A 16,488-nucleotide genomic window follows, 5' to 3' on the forward strand; every position below is an offset into this window, starting at 1 on the left:
TGCTTAAAACACAACCACTGGACAAAACACTCCCTCTGAAACACAATCTCTTTCTAATCTATGCCGGGTGTTGCAAACAAATTCCTCTTTGTTCAGGCTTAAAGCAACACCGTTAGGTACAAAAAGGTTCCCAGTAGACTCCAGAAGATTTAAAATTAGTAAATCCACTGAATGGCATGACACTGTTGTAACCTCATTTGCAGTCACCTGTGCCTAAATATTGTTTAAATTGTTTAAAAAAAGCCAAACCAAATCAAAAACAACCAAAAAAAGAAAAATAAAATAAAATAATATTAAAAACCCCATCAATTTCTCCAGGATTTAGGAAGCAACAAGAGAACCACTTGTAAAGTTCAATTTAAGTATCAAATCAGCCTCCAGGGAAGAGAAAAAATAATTAATTAAAATCTAAACAGTAAGCTGCAGATAAACCAAATTCAGGGCTATCTGAGGTTTGCACACAAACTTCTGTGTACTATTCAAATAAAGCCTTTTTTGTGCGTGCTAATTTTACAACTGTATAGAAAGATGTGCTTTGAGGTTGCTAATAGGCAAGTTTCAGGAATGCTTGTTTTTTAACATTCATTTACAGCTGTCAGAACCAGAAAGTTTCATGCCATTTCAGACACTGGGAAGCATTTAGACATCGTTACTGCTTTGCTGATGCATCACTGAAGCCAGTGCAACAGGTGGAGTTGAAGGTGGAAGATCTGTAGTACCCAGCAAAGAGTCTGATCGTACACTTGGCATGTGCTCAGCCAAACGTGGGAGAAAGCCAGGCACAGGATGCTATCTGCTGTGGACTGATCGGTTTGTTAATGTTTTGGGAACACACCAGCAAAAGTTAGCCTCTTCAGAATAAGCAATGTTTATGACAGGACTTTGAATAAATTACCATTCATGTTTCAAAGTCTTTCTAAATAAAGGTAATAAAATACACTCACATATACAACAGCGAGCTGACAACTGACATCACAGACATCAGTAACTGCAAAAAACCCACTCTTTTTTTCCCAGCCATCTTACCTTCCTGATGAAGGCCAAAGTTTTGAAATTGAACTTGGATAGCTTGAAAGTTAAACCTTAATTGAAAGAAATGTTGCCAAGCACACTAAGCAAACACAACTTAATCAAATAATCACAGTAATCTGTTCCCAGTGTCCTGCTGATGTTGAAATAGGAAAACAACCCTGCAAAGTCCATTCCTTTTTATAAGCAGCCATTAGTTCAGACTTTATAATAACAAACTGGTGCTAAAGTTTCTTTTTGCAGTCATAAGTGTGTGTGCATCATTGCTTACCCATCTCCCACTGTGCTTGACTGCTCCATTCTTGCATACAAACACTTCACTTTAAAAAAAAAAAAAAAAAGAAAAAGAAAAAGTTACCAAAACTGTAGTTCCTGGAGAGAATGAGGAGGTTTTTGTAGAATTCAGTATATTGCTTCTGCCTCACAACACAGTGGCTGACAAGTTATACCACAGAAAGCACTGCATGGAGCTATAATTCAGAGCACAGCAGCTGACAAGGTGTGGTTTTATCCCTGCAACCTCTCCATGTGCCTGTTGGTGCTCAAGCCTCCAGAAACCATGCAAAGGCTTTTCATTAGTGCTGGGACAGAGTCTCTCAACTGCTATGAGGCTTTACTGAGCCAGTGATGAGCTCCTGTCAACACAGTGGTTTGCAACAGCAATGACAGTCATGCAGCAGGGAAGAGAGACCTGAAATCATTTTAGTTTTCAATATAGACAAAGACTTTACTTACAAAAAGAAATTAAAAAAAGAACTGCTGTTAGAGCCTCAAAATGAGCATAGAAAAGACTATGTAAAGCAAGCTTCCTCCCAATTAACGGCCAGGGAACTAAACAGCTGGAGAACTTAGCAGTAATTGAAAAAGAAGAGCAGAATTTACAAGTAAAAAACCAAATTCCTACCCCACACTAGTACACTGGTTTGAGTGTACCTGTTCTGCAGTGCGGGCTCCAAACAAATCGTTACTTCTCCTGTTGCCCATTTGAACAAGTCCTACCTCTGGCTCTACGTCGAGGGCCAAAGCTGTGTCCAGAAGACACTCTTGCCACGTGACCCGAAATGTTCTCAGACTCTTGGCAGTATGTGAAGAGAAGGAACACCTAAAAGAAGGCATGCTCCCTCAGAAACTAGCATTTGTGGACAAGAAAGTCCCAACAGGCTGTCAGGAGCATACAGACAGGTGTCATGTTATAGACCACCATGACAATGAATCAGTTTGTACCAAGATGTGATGCTCAGATCCAGTGACACAAGTCACAATCCCTGCAGTATGAAATGAGCTCAAAGGCTAAGATTGAGAAAGGGCTATAACAAAGTATTCCAGAACACATCTTTGTGGGGAAACCATTCCAAAACACAAGCACCCTTGGGGAAGTAATTGTGGAATAGCTGTTAGGTTTTGCATTCAAATTCTATCTCAAAGCAAGCAAGTTTTGTTACCCTATAAAACTCTTATAAACTGTACAAGGAAGGTGATACCAACAGGTCCCAGGAACACTACTCAAAGCTGCGCACAGCAGTACATCTCCTTTAGAAAGAAAACCTTCTTCTATGTCCCTGCAGCATTGACTCCACAGAATCCTAGGAATCACAGAAGCACAAAAAAAGCATGCCAGAATCTTTACCTGTATCTACCAAGTGTCTTCTGGATGGGCACAGCGCCTTTACACACACATTTTGCACATGTAAGAGCGCCAGTGTCAAGGAGCCAGTACAGGTTGGAGGACTGAGTCAGCTGTACTGAGAACTTAACAGTACTCCACATCCTCCCTCATTGCACACAGACTTCCTCAGGGAAAAAAAAAAAAAAAAAACAACCAACAACAACCACAACAAAAAAACAACCAACTCAGAATAACCAGGCGAGAGGCCAATGCTTACAAAGATCCCATAGCCATTGTTCAGGGAAAATAAGTCACTTGCATCATTCCCCACACGCAATAAGCTTTGGGCTGGCTGCCTTCTCCCTCTGAGGACCAGCGCCAGATGTGCTCTATCTCCAGATGCCAGGAGTTCCACATCCTGGTGATCAGCAACCGGAGTTATTTTCCATAAGCTGTAATTACTGTAAGAGGATGGAGAAGGGCTGGATGTGTCAAGGTGGTAATCCTCAAGGTAAATGAATCCTAGATCACTTAAATCTTTTGCAGATAACTATTAAGACCTTAATTTGGACCACGCAAGTTGAGAGATAATATGGAACAGAGGGCACAAGTGTAAAGTACTTCTGCATTCTCATCTTCTCTCCATTGTGCACTGAAGCAGCAATCCTCAAACATAGGCTAAGTTGCAGCTTCTCCAGTTTTACTAATTCTGCCATAGGCAGACAACGTTAGTGGAGCCACATGCTAAGGGGACAGCAGGCAGCCTCTTCAAGCCAGAAACAGAAGTGTGTTTTGGGGGTCTGGGGTTTTTTAGTGGTTTTTTTTTTTCCCTTCCATTCAATGATGCTGTCTCATCATCCTACTTAAAGAAGTAATCCAACAAGTTTCCAAGAGCTCTCTTGACCACTGTTTTTAATTACCCACCTACAGACATTCCACCCTTTAGCAATCTTGGTTCTTCTTGGTTCTTCAGACAGCTGGCGGGTGGGGGGCGGGGGGAACACCACCACAACACAAAGCAAGCAGGTAACAGGAAAAAAAAACCCACACAAGATCCCTGCCTAGAAAAGCTTTCAAGCTGAGAAGAAATACTACCAACACAGGAGAAGGATACAACATGCAAAAATTGTAAAATGAAGACTAAAAAAGGCATGGAAAGTGGTTATGCAAAATCAAAGATTTAGGTGCAAAAAATTGATCAGGCATACAATTTTGGTTAATGAAATACACATCGCCCTACCCTTTTCAGGGATACTTTACCTAACATTCTGTTGTTTGCAGCTTCATTTCTCTCTAATGAAACACCAGTCATTGAGAGAGTAACACAACGGAGTCAAACAAATCAGCTTTGTTACTAGAAGGTGATTTTAAAAGCATATGTATAGGAAAAGATTACTCTGAGGTGCTTCCTATGTAAAACACCCCCAGATGCATTCAGAGAGACCTTTTCTGTATCCCTGTCACCTTTTCTCAGCCGAAAAGTTTGAATTCACAGACTTAAGGGCATGCTTCAGTAATTAAAAAAATCCAGATACACTGAATTCCAGTCCCATACCTAGGAACTGTGAAACTTTCCTCCTGAAAATTATGTATCGAGATCTAACATCAGGAGTAAAAGGCTACATAAACAGCAGGGGTTTTGTTTTGTTTTTCAGAAATGGAAGTTTATTCAATAACACAACCATTAGAATGAAAGGAATAAAACAGAGCAGGAGAAACTGGTTAACCAAGTGTTTAAGCACATAAGAACATACATACGTATTATACACACAGTCACACATATGCATATGTGGAATACCCCCTCCACACTCCCAAATATCTCACACCCTTCCACATGTACAAAGTTCAGCATAAAATAGCCAGGACCCTGTCAGAGATTACTTCTGCCTAGGTCAGCACTTCTGTGAACTACGAGCCAACCTGTCCCTGCTCCAGGGAACCAAGTGGTCTGGTAGGACATTGAACTCTGAGAAACTACCAGTCACTAAGTAAAACCCAAGCATTTTCCAAGTTCTCTGGCTCATGCAAAATGGCTTCACTTCCCACAAATGTCTTGGAGGCTCTTTAACACACTAAAATTGGCAAACAGCAGAATGGCCTCAGCATTCACAGGCATCTAACACAGGGGGTTTGTCACAACCATCCAAGATTCCTTCAAGTAGAAGATTACCACCCCCCAATCCTGACAAACATGTTGTCTTCTGTTGCCTTGATAGAGGAAGGGAAGTTGAAAACTAGCCAGGATAACTCCATGGCCAACTCTCTGCCCTTTAAATTTAAATTAGAAAATCTTCAGAGCCGAGTATTTCTCAGTTGCGGTCAGATGTGATGGTAACGAGTGGAATGACCACAGCCATGTAAATATTTCAAAGAGAAAATTAATCACAACCTATATCACATTTTCGGCCACAAACTGGCTGCAAACAGAGCAATTCCTCTGAAAATATTAACCATCTGTAGACCTTGTTTGTCAAAGTTTGTTAGGCAAATAAGATCTTGCAGCAGACTGTTAATATACTCCCTAAGTGTCAAGCACACCATTCTAAGCTCAAATGGTATGGATTAGTTCTGCATGCAAGCTGCAGAGCTCGCTTCAGTTATTCGTCTGCAACTCTTACAGAATACTTGCAGGTAATATTTTATTTACTACAAATACCATCCAGCACTCACTTAAATTTTTGCTGGTGCATGTGTATTTCTCCCAATTTTACTGTTAGCTACAATAGTCACAGAAACTAAGTTTCGAGCTCCCTTAAGTGTTGATTTACTCTGTTCAAAAAAAGTCTCTGGGAATATTCCCCGACTTTCTACAGGGTGCACAGTTCCTTCTAATAGTCGCCATATCTGACTCCTGCAATTGAAAAAAAATGCACCTTTTTAACAGCGTCCTAGAAAACCTTCTCCTCCTGTACGCAGATCTGAAAGTGACAGCTGACATTGAGTGTGGGGGGGCTGTGGCTCAGGGTAGGGCGGGTGTTGAAGAATTAGATGAGATGAAAATCCAGGCTCATACAGGTTTTGGGGACAGGTAAAAGGGAAAGACTTGCAAACAATTAAAGTCCAATTTATTGAGGCTTCACTATAGATTTGCCTGCAGTAGCCACACCTACCTAACTCTCACTATGCAGCTTGCCTAAACAACTCCAGATGTGTAACTCTTTCTGGGTATATACTTTCTAGCACTTCAACACCTGCAAACTTTGAGTATTAGAACACGGGTAAGTAATAGTCAACTTTATCCAGACAGTGAAAAACATGCCATTAAAACCCAGACAGACAAAAATTCTCCAAAACTACAGATTTCTGTTACTCGGCTATTGAAGACACATATAATGTACAGAATTTTTTTATAAAATCATCCACAGCTGGGCAGACCTTCTAAGTGGAAAATGCTACCCATGTGCATTTTCACCCTCTTGGCTCTGACTGGATAACGTGAATACTAACACAGCAGTTTAATTTGCTTCCATACCTTTTGCAAAAGACATCCAGGTAAGTCACCAATAGATTTCTGAGGCCAAAACATTTTCCCCTCAAAAAAAATAATAAATGTTTATAAACACATCATACTTCAAGCTGCCAACTCTCAAGCAGGGGAAGCAATCAGAGAAAAATCCGAAGAAACAGAAAAACTATTTATTTTATTTATATAATATTTTATGTCAAAATTCATTCCCATAGGGCAGGCAGCTCTATTCTGAGCTTGTCAATTGCTCTAGAACCAGAAGATTTTTGATGACTGAAATGAAAACAAAGTGTAACAAATAGGAAATTTGGTGGCCATAAGTGACCATGCTTAAATGGGATAGAATTCATAAGTAAGCCACACTTAATTTGAAACAACTAGTTATGCAAATTAAAGCCTTCAAAACTCCTTTAAACTATATGCACAATATAAGTAGAGATCAATATACATCTAACACTGGGTAATTTATGATTCAGTGGTCAAAGGTGACACCTTCTATAAAATAAAGGGTTAGGTTTTTTGTTTTTAAATTCTGCTGCTTTGAGAAGTTCAAGAAACAGCATTCTGGCTTTCCTATGAAGCTACAAGTGCTAAGAGGGAACACTACGTTATACAGACATCCCCTATAGTTACACATCAGAGAGTAAGTCTCAACCTTCCATTCCTTCCCCTGCTTGAATTATTCACTGTCATCAGCAGAGACAGCTTGTTATCCAAGATGCAAACTCTTACTTTTTCCTCTTCCTCCATAATGAAATGTAAAACAGATACAAATATACTTCTATTTCAGAATATATTTTCGTGGCATGACCAAGACACTGGTTTAAGTGATTGAACTAAAAACAGTATTTGAAGACAGAGACACAGGAGCAGCATTTCCTAGGTTACTCCAAATACCATGATGGCTTCATGATTGTCCATTTAAAGCAATCATTCTTTGCCCCCAAAAACTTATTTTGTATCTGCACAAAAACTTGCAGCAACTGTCCCTTACCAATTATTTGAAAATAATCCTTGAACAATAATAACAATAATAATAAAGATATAAGGCCTTTCACATCACCTGAAATATCAAGTATGCATCACTTCGAAAACTAAAGCTAGAGAATCAGCTTAGAAGACTTTCTAAAATCCAACACACTGAGATTTCAACCTTCAACAGCCTCTTTAAAGTCTGGTTACATAGGAATATGCCATGGCTTACGTGGCATCCTAGAAATGATGGGCTGATGGAAAAGGACATGAAAAACTGCCCAAGCACCCCACATGGTGCAAGAAAGAGCAACACCTCATAACAACGAAGTAGCTGGCAGACCGCACATGCAATGTCACAAAAAATACCCTTCAGTCTTACCTGAAGAGGCAGACATAAAGAGTATGTTATTTAGGATGTCTGAGAAAACAAGAAAAAAAAAATCCACAGGACAAGCAAGCTTCAGGTAGCACAAGCCAGCAACTCCAGAAAGCTCCCAGAGATGTGTCATGGTGGGAAACCTGCAAAACCTGTACCTACACCATGCACAGCCCAGCTCTTTACTTCAGGAGCACATCCAAAACAACAACAGGGTGCTTCTGACCACCACTGTCACGGTGAGTCCACTGAAAAAGCATTTCGTCTCTCACAGCAAGGCCAAACCCAGATCTTTACTTAAGAATTAATTATCTGGAGAAAACAGAATGGCAGAAGTGTGGCATAACAAAGTGCAGCTGTAGGTCAGGGCATCCTATGAGCTGGGTAGTTCAAAGCAATGTAAGTGTCATGAAAGCATTTTGTTCTATATCTATCTATCACAAGGTATATTGTCACTTTTGCATTCTGTGCTGTTGAGTTTTTAATTCATATAAAGACAAGCACACAGCGCAGGCTCAGGGGTATGTCTCCCTCTCAATTTACAAAGGCATAAAAGGAAGCAACTTCACCTTCTTGACAGCCATACTCTATAGTGTGAAGTTTTGCATTCAAAAAAAAACCCCATTTAATTACACTTCTGGTCTTCTAAACACTTTTTTTTCTTCCTTCTGAAGTCCAGTTCGGACAGTTTTAATTTGGAAGAACAGACAAGAATGCATTTATGCAAAATGAATGAAAAAGTACAAGTACTGGACAAAGCATCCATGAATCTGAAATCCAAGTACAACTGAAATTTCCACAGAAGGTATGCTGAAGTTACTGACAAGGATTTAAGTGCATTACTGCTGTTAGGCATGATCTGTGCCTAATTCAGAACCTAGAGTATAGGGCTTAAGTAGTACATACACTATTCCATAGAAGTTCTCCAATGACATATTGATAACCCATAGATTATTGCAGCACTGTACACTTCCATCATGTTTGCTCAGATCCTCCATTCCTTTTCCTTTTGTTAAATGGAATGATTTAGTTAAAACCAGCATTGAACAGCAGAAAAGAAAAAGAACATCTACAAAATCCTATTATAGTAATACTATCTGACTCCCAAACCCAAACACCAAGAAATTCACTAAGCAGGTCCACTCAATCCACAACTCTTCCTCATACTATAGAATCGTAGAATGGTTTGCGTTGGAAGGGACCTTTAAAGGCCATCTAGTCCAATCCCCCTGCAATGAGCAGGGACATCTTCCACTACATCAGGTTGCTAAGAGCCCCGTCCAACCTGAACTTGAGTATTGCCAGGGACGGGGCTCCTACCACCTCTCTGGGCAGCCTGTGCCAGTGTTTCACCACCCTCATTCTAAAAAATGTCTTCCTTATATCCAATCTAAATCTGCCCTCTTTTAGTCTAAAACCATTATCCCTTGTCCTATCATTACAGGCTCTACTAAAATGTCCCTCCCCTCCTTTCCTGCAGGCCCCCTTTAGGTACTGGAAGGCCACAATAAAGTCTCCCCGGAGCCTTCTCTTCTCCAGGCTGAATCTCAACTCTCTCAGCCTGTCCTTATAGCAGAGGTGCTCCAGACTCCTGATCCTCTTCATGGCCTCCTCTGGACCCGCTCCAAGAGGTCCAAGTCTTTCTTACACTGGGAGCCCCAGATCTGAACACAGCACTGCAGCTGGGGTCTCACTAGAACAGAGTAGAGGGGCAGAATCACCTCCCTTGACCTGCTGGCCATGCTGCTCTTGAAGCAGCCCAGGATACAGTTGGCTTTCTGGGCTGTGGGCACACATTGTTGGCTCATGTTCACCCCAAGTCCCTCTCAGCAGGGCTGCTCTCAATCCCTTCATCGCCCAGCCTGTATTGATACCCAGGATTGCCCTGACCCAGGTGTAGGACTTTGCACTTGGCCAAGTTGTACCTCATGAGATTCATGTGGGCCCACTTCTCGAGCTTGTCCAGGTCCCTCTGAATGGCATCCCATCCCTCAGGTGTGTCAACTGCACCACTCAGCTTGGTGTCACTGGCAAACTTGCTGAGGGTGCACATAGTCCCTCTGTCTATGTCACTGATGAATATATTAAACTGGTCCCAGTACGGAACACCGAGGGATGCCACTTGTCACCGATCTCCATCTGGACACCGAGCTGTTGACCACTCCCCTTGGGATGTGACCATCCAACCAGTTCCTCGTCCACTGAACAGTCTACCCATCAAATCCTGATCTCTCCATTTTAGAGAGAAGGATATTGTGGGGGACTGTGTCAAAGGCCTCCTCCGCCAAGAGGTTTAGAAACACGAAGCAGACAATGCTTGCTTACACCCTCTGGCTTTTTTTGACTCTTAAAACACCACAGAAAGATGGGGTCAAGCTTCTGCCATCCCTTACTGCGACCTCCTACCTCCAATCTAATTCTTGCAGGTTGAGGATCAAGAGTCCCCCAGGGCTAATTTATCACCTTTAATATCATGTGTAGCCACTTCCAAAAAGAAGTATTAATATATGTTTAATGAATCACATTTTATGCAACAAGATGGTAGAATTACAGTCAATATGCACTCAAAGCAACCTAAAGAAAGGGCAACAGAGAACCTCTGGAACCACCATCACAAAATGTTGTCAAATCCTGAGCCAAATGAAGAGATGTCAAGGCAAGTAACTCAATCATTCACCTCCATCTCAGACAAAACTCGAGCTAACAGGGGTTCTGCAAGAAGGACAGAGCCCCCAAATTACGAGCAGTGCACTTTCACAGGACACCACATGCCCCTTAACAAGAATCCATGAGAAAAACCTGAAAAATCAAGCCCAATGTGAAACCACAGAGGCAGAAATACAGTTTCCATCTTTTGGATTTTCATAGCAGAGGGGAGAGTTATCACCTAACACACTTTCAACTTCACTTCTCCAGTGGCATCATTTTTCACCATACCTCAGGAGCAGCATACTTCATAGTTTTAGTGAACAATTACCTATTTCACCTCTATAGTCTCAACAGGAAGACCAGAGTTCAAAAGTCTTAATTCTGCCTGCCACAAAGACAACTTTTATCACTGTTTAAAGGAAGTCAACTTAAACTGGGGAAGCTCCATTTCCTTATGTATAACAGATAAATAACAGAAGCTTTTTAGCAGAATATTCAGAATTAGCTAATACTCATGCAGCACTTCAGAGAGCCAAAGTGCCAAACAGTATTTAACAACTGTTGAATACTAATACTTGTATAATAGTTGTATTACTAAGCAGGAACATTTTTAAATACCTGTGCCAACATTTGAGATTCTCAGACCACTGAAAATCTCACCAGAAACTTACTACTGCATCTGCTGTCAGTGCTGTTTATTGCAATAGCAATACACCTTTGTACTGTGAAGTTAAGACAATTCTGTAGCTGATGCATAGCCGAGAAATTCCTTCTCCCAGCAGACTGTCCCCATTAAGCTAATCTAGCACAACACACTCATAAATTATTTATTGGTTTAAAGGCAGTTTCAATTGCTTTAACCCTTTTATCATCCAAAGCCTATGAATCAATTTAAATCAAGCATGTGCCAATTTACTGGCATCCTTGCAGAAGTGGCCCATGGATTTAACACCCATACAAAATGACATCTTACATTCGCCTACGCGGGCAGGCAAAGTGTGAGTCAAACAACAGTAAAGGAAACAACAGATAAATTCAAAATCCTGCTTATCACATGGACCCTCAACACTCTTACAAACTTATCACCCATTCTTTACACTCTTTGGAGCTTCTCAGTAGAATTTTGTGGCTTAACAGCTATTTTCTGTCTTTAGTAAACAGAGAAAGACGAAACGCTGGTGAGGTCTACATTCTGATCTTTCCAAGAGAGAAAGAACTGAACAAATTGCTGTCCCATAAACTCCTAATAAACAACTGTACTGAACAACACCTTGTGGGACATACTTCCCATTTTCTCTTCTCTCACCACAGCTGTTTAACCACCAAAAATCTCAAGAACCGCTCAGAATATGCTCTGACTCTATCATGAGACTTTCCACGACTGAACCTAATGGGGGTAGGACCCTCCTGAAGCACTTTTTCCAGTTAAGAAGTCCCAGCTGTGGGCTGTCAGGAGATGGCACATCTTTGACTTCTTCAGAAAGTCCCAAGCGTCCCAACAGCACGTGGCTTTGGCCAGCCAGTGCCCCCAGCCAATAACCTAATTGTTTGCTCCTGCCCTAAGTGAACCTGCAGTGTTGTTGGACACATCCTGCTGGAAAGCAACACAGCAAAAAAGGAAAATAATCCACAAGCCTCAAACAAAATGCTGACCCCGTTGTGCACAGTAGAATTGAATCATTGCTGGCCTGTGCCATAAACTCGTGGGATGCTTTGTCTACTGTTGTACTTCCCTCAAGCCTCAGGTTGATACCTGTTTGAGTCCTTCACAAAGGTCTTAAGCAGAAAATAACAACTATTTTATTCAAGTGTTCTCAGTGCTGTGGTTCTTTTAGCCACATCAGCTCCCATGAGAAATTCTGAACTTAGGGAAGTCAAACATCTTGAACGCTTAATAGCTCTTGGGTTAAAGACGTAAGGAAAAATTAAGAGGTTTTCTTCGAATTAAGAGAAATAAAGCTACCTACAGTAGCTTCTTTCTAACAAGGTATTTAAACCTAGTTATTGTTCTTGACCTCAAGATGGCAGGTTGCTTTTGTACCATACAGTATGTTCACAAAAAAAAATACTGATCTAACATGAAACTAAACCTTGCCATCAAAGCTATTTCTGAGTACCGCAAATGGCAAAATGTCCTTTATTTCTGCTTTGACAAAAAGAGACACAACTAATCCTAACTCTACATTGCTGGCTAAATTTTAACTATAAGTAAAGTTACATAGACACTCCTCATACATCACGTGTGTCTAGGAGAGGTTTTGTAACCTTTATTTGCTGTTATGCTGCCAGAATAAAGGATAACAAGTTCCCAGAAACAATCTCTGTGTTTGCTAAAAAGTTACCTCGGCTTGTGTTATTCAAGAAACATGCAGGACTGAGAAAATTTACAGCTGGAACAAAACCCATTTTACTAACAACTACATTATAAACAAGTTAAGATAAAAGTTAAAGCAGCTGAGATTAAAAAAAAAAAAAGTTTCAAAAATAGCAAGAGGCAACAGTGGAACTTACACCGGGCTATTGATGAAACACATTCACACTCTTCTAAAGTACTCACTTCGTGTGTCATGCCAATTTACGTAATACATCCAGAGTACAATTAATTTTAAAGCATCCCTGGATGCTTTGAAATGAATTTAAAATGAAATTAATTTAATTTAAAATGAAACAGTAACAAGCGAATTCACACATCATACCTAAAAGACAGTTAAAGCCATTATCCTTTGTCTGGACAGAGAAGATTCAGTGCTTTGAAAGTATCAACTTAAACTTCAGAGTCAGTCTGGAGTTTCAGTATTTCCTCACTATTTCAAGAGGATTTACGACCATAATTTGTGACAGACCCTCACATCATGCTACTAGTAGTTACTAGGAAAATAGCCCCCTAAATCAATGACAGACTGACTGAAATGGCACTGAAATGTAGCTGAGGACCCCTACATAGCACATTTCCCAGTCATAAAATCAGCAAGTATTCCTCCCTGCTACGTTCTACATTTAACCATAGCAATAGGCTTCATTAGCTTTAGGTTATCTCAGGAAAAACAGTATGAATTAAAAGCCATTTTAGGGTTGCGCTCAAATGCATTTTTTTATTTCACACTGCACTACAAGTTTCCAACTTTCACAACCACCCTGCCACACTTCTCTGTTCACCTTTCTCTATCTTGGGTTCCTCAATATCAGGCAAACGGCCATTCTGTCAAAGAAAACGAAGATACAGTCTCACCATTTTTTGTTCTAGTACATGACAAGTAACAGCTAACCAAGCTTTTGTGAGTTTAAGTCAAAATAATTCTTGCTTGAGATAATTCTTGTTGAAGTTCTTGTTTAAGAGTTATTTCAACTACTTCTAGGTTTTAAGAGCCCCACATAAAACACCCACTGTGCAGTATTAAACATTCAGAACTTACAATATTTTCAGACAAAAACATGCTGTTGTCATAACCATCTTGTTCCTGGACACTTTGTACAGGCAAGAGATTCCTCCCTTCAAGGAAGCACCAAATGCAACGATCATTTTGTCTTATCTCGGTGAAAGAAGAGTCAAGTACAACCCATATCTGAAACAGGTTTATCATTATTTCAAGCCACATAAATAAAACCACTCCTGACACCACCACATATAGAGCAAGGACTGAGCTCCACAGCAAAATTATTTCACGGCCAAAGTATTCAGGATCCATTATAACATGTCAAACTTCGCAGAAGTTTTAGCAGTGCAGAAGTTCCAGCACATCCCCAATCTTGCAGAGTTGTATTTACATATTTGCAAGATAAGCACATCAAAATACTTTCAAAAGGTAAAATTCCCTTAAAGTTAGTTGTCTACTTACAGAGGGGGGGTTTCTCAGGAATCGAACTAAAACCATGGAGAGCCTCTCATAGTACATCCATGCTCCTTCTAAAAGGACCGATGAGCTGTCCTTAAAAGTACCGTCCAGATCAACCTAACAAAAAAATCACATATCTACCTACTAAAGAGGCAGAACAAAAAGCAACGTCCTTAAGACCTATAACCAAGACTCTAGCTAATTACTAGAAAACGGTACATTTGTAGAAGAGTTTTTCTGTGCATGTTAAGGAAGGTGACTACTGATACTGATGCTAGATTAAAAGAACCAAAGCCTCTAAAATGAGGTGAATGAAAACCAAACTCCAAGTCATAGCTTATTTCTTAGTTTTATTGTGAACTCTTCCTAAGAGTTCCAAACACAAAGTTAGCCATTTTTAAAAATATTCCTTTCTATTAGTCTGTTAAGTAACTGTATGGAAACCCCCAAGGAACACTATCAGCCTGTTCTCTCTTCATTTAAGACTCCTGTAAGTTGATTATTTTTTCCCCGAAAGCTACATAGCTTCATTCAGTCAAGCAGGAACGTGAACATCTTTACACACAGTGTTCAGAAAGGAACCAGACACACTTCAGGTTTTCTGAAACATTTTTAAATGACTGGGGCAATGCATACGGTGCACCCTGAGACGCGAAGGGCATCTTTTTCATATAATCCTAACAGAATCAGCAATACATAATACACGCTTGCGTTGAGCTCCAACTAAAAACTTAGAACGAGGCCGCCAGCCAAAAATGGTCAGTTTTCCTGCTCTAAAAACCAGCCTAGTAACTACAGACTGTTTGAAAAAGTGGGTGGCCTAATAAAAGAGGCCCTGAGGTGATGCTCTGACAGCCTCGGCCAAACTGCCGAGTTTTCCAAACTCCCCAGGAAATCACAACCGCCAGGCTTCAGCTTGCCGAAGCGCCGGTGACCCAACGGGGCAGCCCAGCCCAGCCCGGCCCGGCCCGGCCCGCCCCCGCTCCCCAGCCCCGGTGACACAAAGCCGGGACCGAAGCGGAGCGCAGGGGGGGGAAGGATGGGGCACGGCCCCGGGCCCCCGAACCGCCCCCCACGGGCGTTGCGGGCAGGGCACAGCCCCCGTCTATCCGTGCTTTTAAAGGATTAGCACCGTCCCTTAAAAAAGGCACCGCAAAGGGCAGGCTCCGAGCCCGGGTGACCGAGAGGGGCTCAGCCGGGCTCCAGCTCCGGCAGCGCCCGCGGCTCGGACCCGGCCCGGCCACCCGCCCCGGGCCGCCCCCCTCCCGCCGGGCCGGCCGGTGCCTCCCGCCGCAGTGCTGCCGCTGCCACCCCCCCCCCCCGCTCCCGCCGCCCGCCTACAGCCTTAAAGCGGAGCTGGGGGCGGGGGGGGACACACACTCGCCTTCCCCCCACCCCCTCCCCAGCCCTGCCAAGAGTTTGATGAGCGACACCCGACACCCGCCTCTCCAAACCCCAGCGAAATCCCTGCCCGGGACCGCGGAAGGACGGGGGCGGCGGGAGGGGCGACTTTTGTCTCTCTTTTTGCAACTGTACGCGTTAACACCAGCCACCCCGGGGGGAAACCGCTTCACTCCCCCCTCGGCGGGACATGTCGCGGGGGAAGGGGGAGGCCTTCTCTTCTCGAGACCCCCTTTCGCAGAAAAGAGGCGCGAGGACGAATAATGGGGGGGGACGACGACGCCGCCGCCGCCGCATCCAGCCTCCCGCCCCGTCCCGTCCATGTGCGCGTCCCCCGTTCTTCGCCGCCCTCCCCCCAGCCGCGGGACTCTGGCCCGCCACCCCCGCAGGGTCCCGCTCCCGCCCGCCGCCCCCCGCAGCCCTCCCGGCGGAGCGCGGGGGAAAGTTTCCCCAAGTCCCGACAACAAAAGGGGACAGCGGCGCTAGCCTCCCCGCCGACCCGGGCCCCCGCGGCGCCCCGGCGAGCTTACCCCCGGCCCAGCCCGGCTCGCACCGCAGCACCGAGGCGGCCAGGAGCCGCAGCAGCAGCAGCAGCGGGAGCGGCGGCGCCGCCGCCTCCATGTTGTGCCGCCGCCGCAGCCGCCGGAGCCCACGGAGCGGCTCAGGCAGGCTCCATGCTCGGGGCGCTGCGCTCGGCGAGGAGGGACGGAGGGAGGGAGGGAGGCGGGGAAGCGGGGAGGTGCTGGGGCCGACCCTCCTCCTCCTCCCCCTCCCGCCGCCGGGGAGGGGGCTGGGATCCACCGCCCGCACCCGCTGCCCTGGGCGGATCCGGGGGCGCCGCGTCCCGCCGCCGCGGACCCCACGCGTGGGTACACCTGCCCAGGGAGCGGGGAGGGGAGGTGGGGCTTCGGGGGGTGGGGGGGTGGTGTTCTTCATTTTTTGTTTTCTCGTTCCTTCCGGAGCAGTTACTCCCTAGGCGGGCTGGAAGGTCGCAGAAGATGGCTCGCTGCGTGCTTGAAAAGCAGCCTTGGTTTGGAAGTTAGGCGTGGGGGTGCCCGCTCCCTTTTTCTGTCTGCAGGTAGAAGGGGGGTTGTTCTCTTCCCAGGTGGAGGTTCGCTTTGGCTTCCTTCTCCAACCAAAACAAACCTTTTAT

The 16,488-nt window shown here is 43.7% G+C and overlaps 1 protein-coding gene across 1 annotated transcript in view; it reads right to left on the reverse strand.

Moving 5' to 3' along the window:
* Positions 1 to 15,956, reverse strand: part of LRP5 (LDL receptor related protein 5) — a 174,229-nt gene extending 158,273 nt beyond the window's left edge. Inside the window, exon 1 of the mRNA XM_086472458.1 lies at positions 15,866 to 15,956. Coding sequence (XP_086328584.1) covers positions 15,866 to 15,956 — 91 coding nt within the window. The remainder of the gene's footprint in view (positions 1 to 15,865) is intronic.
* Positions 15,957 to 16,488: the final 532 nt, after the last annotated feature.

Source organism: Leptosomus discolor, chromosome 12 (genome assembly GCF_034619465.1).
Source record: "Leptosomus discolor isolate bLepDis1 chromosome 12, bLepDis1.hap2, whole genome shotgun sequence".
Lineage (NCBI taxonomy): Eukaryota > Metazoa > Chordata > Aves > Leptosomiformes > Leptosomidae > Leptosomus > Leptosomus discolor.